The sequence below is a fragment of the Emys orbicularis genome, chromosome 13 (assembly GCF_028017835.1).
Source record: "Emys orbicularis isolate rEmyOrb1 chromosome 13, rEmyOrb1.hap1, whole genome shotgun sequence".
Taxonomy (NCBI): Eukaryota; Metazoa; Chordata; order Testudines; family Emydidae; genus Emys; species Emys orbicularis.
Genome location: NC_088695.1, coordinates 14,567,292 through 14,577,020, shown reverse-complemented (window position 1 = coordinate 14,577,020; position 9,729 = coordinate 14,567,292). Strand labels below are relative to the sequence as shown.

The following is a 9,729-nucleotide window of genomic DNA, read 5'->3' as shown; positions in this document are numbered from 1 at the left end:
CCCCTTGGGGCTGTCAATTGATGTGCCAAGACTACTTCTGCCCCTGCTCTCCTGCCCTGGGAGCTTGGGACTTCAGTCTCCTGCCTGGTTTGAGCCAGACCCACTAGCCTGCTGCAAACCCAGAACCAGGTCTGAGCCACGTCCCTCAACAGCTGCAGGCTTGAACTGAAAGCAGCTTAAGAAGTGTTTCTGTCTTCAACACTCAGATGCCCAACTCCCAATGGGGTCCAAACCCCAAATAAATCCATTTTACACAAAACATAAACATAAAGCTTTATACAGGGTAAATTCATAAATTGTTCGCCCTCTAACACACTGATAGAGAGATATGCACAGCTGTTTGCCCCCCGGTATAAATACCTACTCTGGATTAATAAGTAAAAAGTGATTTTATTAAATACAGAAAGTAGGATTTAAGAGGTTCCAAGTAAAATAAAATAAAAACCTTCAAGTCTATGCCTAATACAGTAAGAAAACTGAATACAGATAATACCTCACCCTCAGAGGAGTTCCAGTAAGCTTCCTTTTACAGACTAGTCTCCTTCTAGTCTGGGTCCAGCAATCACTCACACCCTTGTAGTTACTGTCCTTTGTTCCAGATTCTTTCAGGTATCCTTGGGGGTGGAGAGGCTCTCTTTTGAGCTAGCTGAAGACAAAATGGAGGGGTCTCCCAGGGGTTTAAATAGACTCTCTCTTCTGGGTGGATACCCCTCACTCCCCCTGTGTAGAATTCCAGCTACAAGATGGAGTTTTGGAGTCACATGGGCAAGTCACATGTCCATGCATGACTCAGAACTTACAGGTAGCAGCCATGTTTCACACGCTACATTGAACGTCCTCATGTAGACTTATGTGGATTGGAGCCTTCCAAGATCCATTTTCCATTAAGTGCTTCTTGATTGGGCACTTAACTTGCAAATTCCTTTCTAAAGAAGCTGACCAAATGCCTTCCTAAGGCTATTTAAAAACCAAACATGTATACAGCCAATATTCATAACTTCAAATACAACAATAACACATGAATACAAATAGGATGAATATATTCAGTAGATCATAACCTTCACATAGATATGTTACATGGCATATGTAGCATAAAACATATTCCAGTTATGTCATATACATTCATAAGCATATTTCCATAAAGTCTTATGGGGTGCAACATCACAACAGGATCCCGTCCCCTTTGCTCCAGTGTCTCTTCTACCCAATGGGGATATGGCCTGCTGAGTTCAATGGAGCCACAGCTGAGGCTTTGGCCCAAAATGTCAGATACCTGAGCTGAGAATCTCCCAAACACAAGTTACCCACAGTTCTATGCTCATTTAAAAAAATAATAATAACATTGACACTACTTGAGAAATTTGATTTTCCCCAACATTTTCCCTACAGCTGTTTTCACCTCCTTATTTTTCAGGCTGTAGATGATGGGGTTTAACATGGGGGTTAGGATGCAGTACTGGACGGAGAAAATTTCATCCAGAGCCACAGAGGAGACTGAGCTGGGTTTTGTGTACTGGAAAAAAGCTGTCAAGTACAACAAACCAACCACAATAAGGTGGGAGCTGCAGGTGGAGAAGGCTTTACGCCTGCCCTCCGCAGAGCGTATCCTCAGGATAGTGGAGATTATGTGAATGTAGGAGATTAGGGTGAAGAGAAAGGAGCTTGATCCAAATATCGCAATAGAAGTAAGAAGCACCACTTGACTGGTGAAGGTCTCAGTGCAGGACAGATGTAATAGAGGATGGAGCTCACAGCTGAAATGATGGATTTGGTTGTACCCACAGAAATGCAACTTCAGAGTAAAAACAGTGTTAAGAAGGGCATAAAAGAAGCCCGTGGTCCATGTCCCACTCACCAGCAGAACACAGATTCCTTTGCTCATTCTCTCCATGTAACGCAATGGGTCAGAGATGGCAGCGTAGCGGTCATAAGCCATGGCTGAGAGAATGAAAACTTCAGCACCAGCTGAGAGGAGGATGAAGAACATCTGAGTAATGCAGCCATTGACAGAAATAGTTTTGTGGTCTGCGAGTAAGTTAATCAGCATATTAGGCACCGTGACCGAGGAATAGCAGATATCAACATAGGATAAATGGAAGAGGAAGAAGTACATAGGGGTGTGAAGGTGAGAATCAGTTCTTATCACCAACATGATTACTATGTTACCACCCAGAGTTATTAGGTAAATAACTAAAAACACCAGGAAGAGGAAAATCTGCATCTGTGGGTCACTGGAAAAACCCAGGAGGATAAATTCGGTCACTGCGGTTTGATTTTTCATTTTTTTCAGGAAATCTGTGACCTGGAAGACAAGGGAAAAAAATGAAATTTACACTTATCATAAAAATAAACTGAAAGAGTATGTGGAGATCATCTGTTCCATAGGATGAATGTAAAGAGCGTCCTATTCCATTCTGTAAAATACGTGTTTTAAGTAGACTAAATTTAGAGAGAGAGAGAGAGAGATGTCAGATGGTATTTATGTGTTTTAAATAGACAAAATAGGCTGGCTACACAAAAGGACTTGGGCACCTGCCACTTTAGACGCCTAAATCCCAGAATCAGGTCCTACTGGTATTCACAAATACCCTGCTCAGCTCTGACTAAGGGATAGTCTGATGTGGGACTCCCTCAGGCTCTCCTCTTGAAGCTGTTCCTCTGTGGATAAATCACAAAAAGAGGCAGTGCAGGGTTACTGGATACTTGGTCTTCTGCATCCAGGGTGAGTGTTCAAACCACCAGGCTATAGAGGAATTTCTCTCTCTCTCTCTCTGATTGGCTGCAATGAAACTATGGCCAATTTACAATAGCTGGACATCTGGCCAAATCTATAAAAAATAAGCTCCTTCTCCATTACAGTCTGTCAGTTGTTCTAGACTATTTTGTTGAAAACCCTATTTGATATCTGTAGTATATAATTGGATTCTTACCTATTAAAATCATTAGGATTTTTCAAGAAGAATAAGAATCATAGAACTGGAAGGGACCTCGAGAAGTCATCTACTCCAGTCCCCTGCACTCATGGCAGGACTAAGTATTATCTAGACCATCCCTGGAAGGTGTTTGTCCAACCTGCTCTTAAAAATCTTCAATGAAGGAGATTGCATAACCTCCCAAGGCAATTTATTGCAGTACTTAACAACTCTGACAGTTAGGATGTTTTTCCTAATGTCTAACTAAACCACCCTTGCTGCAATTTAAGCCCATTGCTTCTTGTCTTATCCTCAGAGGTTAAGAAAAACAATTTTTCTCCCTTCTCCTTTTAACAACCTTTTATGTACTTGAAAACTGTTATCATGTCTCCTCTCAGTCTTCTCTTTTCCAGATTAAAGAAATCCAATTTTTTTTCAATCTTCCCTCATAGGTCATGTTTTCTAGACCTTTAATAATTTTTGTTGCTCTTCTCTGGACTTTTTCCAGTTTGCCCACACCTTTCCTAAAATGTGGCGCCCAGTACAGGACACAATACTGCAGTTGAGGCTTAATAAGTGTGGAGTAGAGTGGAAGAATTACTTCTCGTGTCTTCCTAACAACACTCCTGTTAATACATCCCAGAATTATTCCTTGACTTTAGCACAGCTTTTGATACGGTCTCCCACAGCATTCTTGCCAGCAAGTTAAAGAAGTATGGGCTGGATGTATGGATTGTAAGGTGGATAGAAAGCTGCCTAGATCATCGGGCTCAACGGGTAGTGATCAATGGCTCCAGGTCTAGTTGGCAGCCGGTATCAAGCAAAGTACCCAAGGGTCTGTCCCGGGCAGGGCCGACTCCAGCTTTTTTGCCACCCAAAGTGGCGAAAAAAGAAAAAAAAATAGAAAAACCCGATTGAGCTGATGCCAAAGTGCCGCCGAAGAGGAAGACGGAGTGAAGGACCTGCCGCCGAATTGCTGCTGAAGACTGAAGCGGAACGATTCAGCTGCCGCCGAATTGCCGCCGCCCCAAAACGGATTGTCTGCCACCCCTTTCTATTGCCCTCCTCAGGCACCTGCTTCCTTCGCTGGTGCCTGGAGCCAGCCCTGGTCCTGGGGCCGACTTTGTTCAATATCTTTATTAATGATCTGGAGGATGGTGTGGATTGCACCCTCAGCAGGTTTGCAGATGACACTAAACTGGGAGAAGTGGTAGATATGCTGGAGGGTAGGGATAGGACACAGTGAGACCTAGACGAATTATGGGATTGGGCCAAAAGAAATCTGATGAGGTTCCATAAGGACAAGTGCAGAGTCCTGCACTTAGGATGGAAGAATCCCATGCATTGCTACAGAGTAGGGACTGAGTGGCCAAACTCTCATTAGACAGAAGGGAAAAGGGGAGGGATAGGAAAGAGAAGAAATAAAGTGGCGAAGGAAAAGGAGGCGGGGAGAAGAAGAGGAAGACACAGCAAGAGAAAGTCTCACATCTCAGGCGGTATTTGGGATTTAGCTGGAGCCAGTGGTGGTGTCATCTTCCTCCCTCTCTCTGGACCAGTCTGGTCAGGACGTCTCTCAGGATTAGGATGAAGAAGTTCTGGGGTCCCAGGAAACAGTGCGGGTGTTAGCCATGATGGTGACGCTCACTCCAGTAGCCAACTTTTCTACTCAAAGTCTCTTTCTTTAAGAACTCCAAAAGGGACTGATGGGTGCAATAGCCCATCCCCTCATCACTTTGCTCACTAATTAGGCCTCATTTGATACCATGTGAGACTGAAAAATCAGTGTCTTATTTATGAGGCATGATCTTAGCACAGTTTGTGAGTTCTATCAGGAGACCTTTTCCTTTGGACTAATTCAGTCTCTCTTTCTCACTCCCTTTATTGTCTTTTTCCATCACCATTTGCTATTATAGGCTACTGTGACATCTGATGAACTGTCACATACATTCTGCAGTTGAGCTCACAGTGAAGGTAAACTAGGCTGAATTATTACAACATGTATTAAACTCTGCAGTCCATCTGTGAGGTTCTTTCCCCCAAATTACAGAAGGTTATTACCATCAATCTCCATTAAGCACCAACAAAATACTAGTCTCTGTGCTTAAAATGAAATTAAAGAGAGTCTATGACCCAGAGAGCTTAAATATAATAGATAATAAAGAAGTGGTCTCTTCAGTGTCTCAGTCTATCTATCTAATCTGTCCTGTGTTATATAGGAGGTCAGACTAGGGGATCACACAGGTCCCTTCTGGCTTTTGAAACTATGAAATCAGTTCCTTGTTATACTTGGCAGTGTACAAATATTAGATATGATACAGAAATTTTCATCACACAGGAAGCTCCATATTTTGACATTTTGTTTAATCCCAACAGGGCCAAAGAGAGAGAATTTTTCATCTCATGAAAATGTTGACATTTCAAGAGCCTAGGATGAGGAAATGACTAAATATTTCATTTTTAAATTTGATTGTAACAAAACATTTCCTCTTGAAGTGTCCATTTCAAATGAAATCTTTCATGTTAAATGAACATTTTTATTTACAATGAGCTTGAGATGAGTCATTTTGTTGTCAATTTAAGTGAAAATATCAATTCAAAATGTAAGTTCTCATTTTAATTGGACATTTTGAAATAAAACTTTCATTTCATTTTAGATGTAAAACTGAAAAGGAATCTTCCCCCCCCCCCAAAAAAAAGAAATATTTTTCTTCAAAATTCAGATTTTCCCACAGAAAATTTCTATCTTGAAGAAACAACACTTTCAGACTTTGCTTTCCAAACATGGGAAAAGTTTTTAACCAGAACTAACAAACATAGAATTGGTCATCATTCCTGTTCTAAAGAAATTACAGTCCAACAGAGTGATGCTTAATAGGCAGGACACCCTGCAAAAGCAGGAGGTGAGAGTAGCTAAATAATGATATTTTCTATTCAATGAGCTGGTTGCAAAAGTTGTGAATTTTGATGAGAAAGAGGGGCATGATTTTCGTCATGAAAATATTCCCATTTTCAACCAGCTCTATTCATTTGTTGTGAAGAATGTGAAAGAAGAAATTCTCCCTGTGAAACTGGGAGGAGAGGGTGGTGTCTTTCTTAACTGGGAAGGGAGTTCATTCTTTTAGTAAAAAGCAACAGAGGGTCCTGTGGCACCTTTAAGACTAACAGAAGTATTGGGAGCATAAGCTTTCGTGGGTAAGAACCTCACTTTTAGTACAAGGCTGAGATGGGAAGAGATATGGGACTACCAGTGGGAACATGGATGATTGTGTGATTCAAGTCAGAGACAGGAATGGAATAGATCAGGCTTCAATATCTTCCTCTCCACTGACTTTCTGACTGACCTTGGGCATGTCACTGGGACTACATTTTCCCCATCCAATAGGAGTAGGGCACCTAACTTGCCAAATTCTTTTGAAAATCCCAGCCTGCTGGCTGACTCTTCATTTACCTGAGACGATATCTCTGCAATGCAACTTTGACAAAAGGTGGATTCTGAATCATAACTTTATTCACTGAGGCAAGATCCTCAGCTGACATATATCGGTGTAGCCCTGTTTCTTTCAGTGGAGTCATGTTGCTTTCCACCAGCTGTGGTGCTGCATCTAAGGGGGAATTTCACTGGGTGCATAGTGCCAGCACCACTTCCTATTATGTTTAGGATTTAAGTGGAAACTTGATGACACATGGGTCTTCCCAACTCAATGGTGAGTGAAATGTGAGGAATGTAAAATCACTTTAGAATATGGACACTATGGGCCAGATTCCCAGTTCATGTAAATCCACCTAGTTCCATTGATTTAATGGCGCTATGTCAATTTACATCCAGAGTTCACAAAGAGACATAGCTGTTCTAATGCTGAGCATTTTAGTGGATAACTTTTAGGTGATTTTTTCTAATCACTTAGTTTCCAGAGCCTGAGTTGGGCGGCCAGGCTCCCTACACAGAGAAAGTGGAGACATAGGCACCTAAGAATGGGATTTTAAAAAGCCAACATGACAGATGGTTCCTTAGCCAATGGGAAAGGCCAAGCAGAGGGTTGTGTTCTAAATCCCGCAGCTATCACAGGAGTTCTGTCCCTATCTCCTCTGGGGGAAGGCACCTCCTTCACCTTGGAATTATCAGCTGGAAAACTTCTTATCCCACCTAAGATGGCAAGAAACCATGGTGAGAGAGGGGAGAAAAGAAGAAGGAATTAGGGGGAGGAAACCCCTCAGCTTTTATCCTAGTAGTCAGGGATGTAGCAGACCCTTTTTGAGTGCCTGATAAGGAGAAACATTTTAAAAAGGGATCTGCTCCCTCCTATGTGGGTGTCCTAACCACTGCGATATGGGATACTTGATATGTGTCTCTCTCAATCTCTCCTAATAGAGTCTTAATTCCTATGTGCACCGTGGCCCAGCTGGGGATCACACTATTTATTATTCTTAGAGATGGACATTAAAAGGGATGAATCCTATAAGATACTACAGATATTAAATAGGGTTTTCAACAAAATACTCTAGAAGAACTACAGACTGCAATAGACAAAGATGTTCTTTTCATAGAACTGGCCAGATCCTCAAGTGGTATAAATTGGCCATAGCTCCATTCAAGTCAGTGGGTCAGATTGAAAGAGATATTGGTCGAGAGAGAGCATGAATGGCTCTAGATCTTGGTGCTTCTAGCACTCACCCTAGATGGAGACCCAGGATCCCGTCCCATTTGCTCCAGTGTCTCTTCTACCAAATGGGGATGTGTCCTGCTGAGTTCAATGGAACCACACTGATTTAGACTAGCTGAGGCTTTGGCCCAAAGTGTCAGATACCTGAGCTGAGACACAAGCTATCCACATTCTATGCTCTTTTTTTTAAATAAGATTGACAGTACTTGAGAAACATGAGGGCAGAAACAGTGTTAAGAAGGGCATGGAAGAAGCCTATCGCCCATGCACCACTCGCCAGCTGAACACAGATCCTTGTGCTCATTGTGTCCATGTAACGCAGTGGGTCACAGATGGCAGCGTAGTGATCATAAGCCATCGATGAGAGAATACAAATTTCAGTAGCAGCTAATAGAAAAAAGAAGAACATCTGTTCAATGCAGCTATTGACAGAAATGGTTTTGTGCTCTGCTAGGAAATGCACCAACATATTAGGGACAATGGCTGAGAAATAGCAGATATCAACAAAGGATAAATGAGACAGGAAGAAGTACATTGGGGTGTGAAGGTGAGGATCAGCCCTTATCACCAGCATGATCACCATGTTTGCCAAAAGCGTCACTAGGTAGACAACTAAAAACCCCAGGAAGAGAAAAATCTGCATCTGCAGGTTATTGGAAAGTCCCAGGATAATAAATTCAGTCACCTTGGTTTGATTTCCCATTGATCCTTACTCAGGAAAGCTGACCTGTCAGACTGGAAAAAATAAAATTAACACACAAGTAAATTGAAATGGCCTGTGGACATCATCTGATCAGTAGGATGAATGTAAAGAGAGGCCTACTACGTCCTATTAAATGTGTATTTAAAATAGACAAAAATGGGCTAGATGCAGAAAAGGACTTTGGCACCAAACTACTCCTTTAGTTGCCTAAATCCCAGGATCATGCCCCACTGGTATTCACAGAAACTCTGCTCAACTGTGACATTGGGACAGTTGGACATAGGGCTCCCTCATTCTCTCCTGTTGAAGCTGTTCCACTGTGGTTAAATAATAAAAAAGCTTTGGAGCAGAGGGACTGGATACTCAGCCTCCTGCATCTGGAGGTGAGTGCCCTAACCATCAGGATATAGAGTCACACTTGTTGTCTCTCTCTTTCCTAATATCTCTTTCATCTGTCCTATTAACTTCAATAGAGCTACGTCTGATTTACAGCAGCTGGCAATTTGGCCCATTTATGCCTATGGAGCTATGACTGATGCACACCAGCATGGGATCTGGCCAATTCTATAAATACTCTACAAAAACTACAGAATGTAATATCTGTAGTATCTTATTGGATTGATCCCTATTTGTCATAGGTTTCACCCCCACTCTGAACTTTAGAGTACAGATGTGGGGACCTGCATGTGAACCCCTAAGCTGAATTACCAGCTTAGATCTGGTCTAGCTGCCACCACCCAAATAGTTTGAGTCATTTGGGAAACTCTGTCTTCCCCGCCAAAACCTTTCCCTCCCTGGGTAGCCTTGAGAGACTCCTCCACCAATTCCCTGGTGAACACCGATCCAAACCCCTTGGATCTTAAAACAAGGAAGAATTACTCATTCCCCCCACCCCCTTTTCCGCCCACCAATCCCTGTTGAGTCCAGATCCAATCCCCTTGGATCTAAAAACAAGGAAAAAATCAATCAGGTTCTTTTTAAAAAAAGGCTTTTAATTAAAGAAAAGAAAGGTAAAAAAAAAAAAAAAAAAAAAAAATCTGGGAGAGATTAGCATACCAGCTACTCTCACAGACAACAGATTCAAAACACAAAGGATGTTCCCCTGGGCAAAAACTTAGTTACACAAAAGAATAAAGCAATTTGATTAACTACCTAATGCCAAGACAAGTTACAAAAAGAAAATAAACATTAACCTATTTATTCCTTTTCTAATACACACTACTCTGTTAAGAGGCTGATTCCTTGATCTTTTCCACTCTAGAGTCAGTTTCAGTTTGGCCAAACAAAGGAAACTTCCCTCCTTCCTTCTGAAACATCTTATCCCCCCATTGGTTCCTCTGGTCAGGTGTCAGCTAGTCTAGGGCCTTGTCTACACTACGAGAGTACTTCGATTTTAGTTAATTCGACTATGTGGAATCGATATTACTAAGTCGAACGTGTGTGTCCACACTAA

The 9,729-nt window shown here is 42.0% G+C and overlaps 1 protein-coding gene across 1 annotated transcript; it reads right to left on the bottom strand.

The window, feature by feature from the left end:
- Positions 1 to 1,348: 1,348 nt before the first annotated feature.
- LOC135888049 (olfactory receptor 5V1-like) lies at positions 1,349 to 2,281 on the bottom strand. The gene has a single exon (XM_065415863.1). It carries the CDS (start codon positions 2,279 to 2,281, stop codon positions 1,349 to 1,351), a length of 933 nt encoding a protein of 310 aa, XP_065271935.1.
- Between the last annotated feature and the right edge of the window lie 7,448 nt (positions 2,282 to 9,729).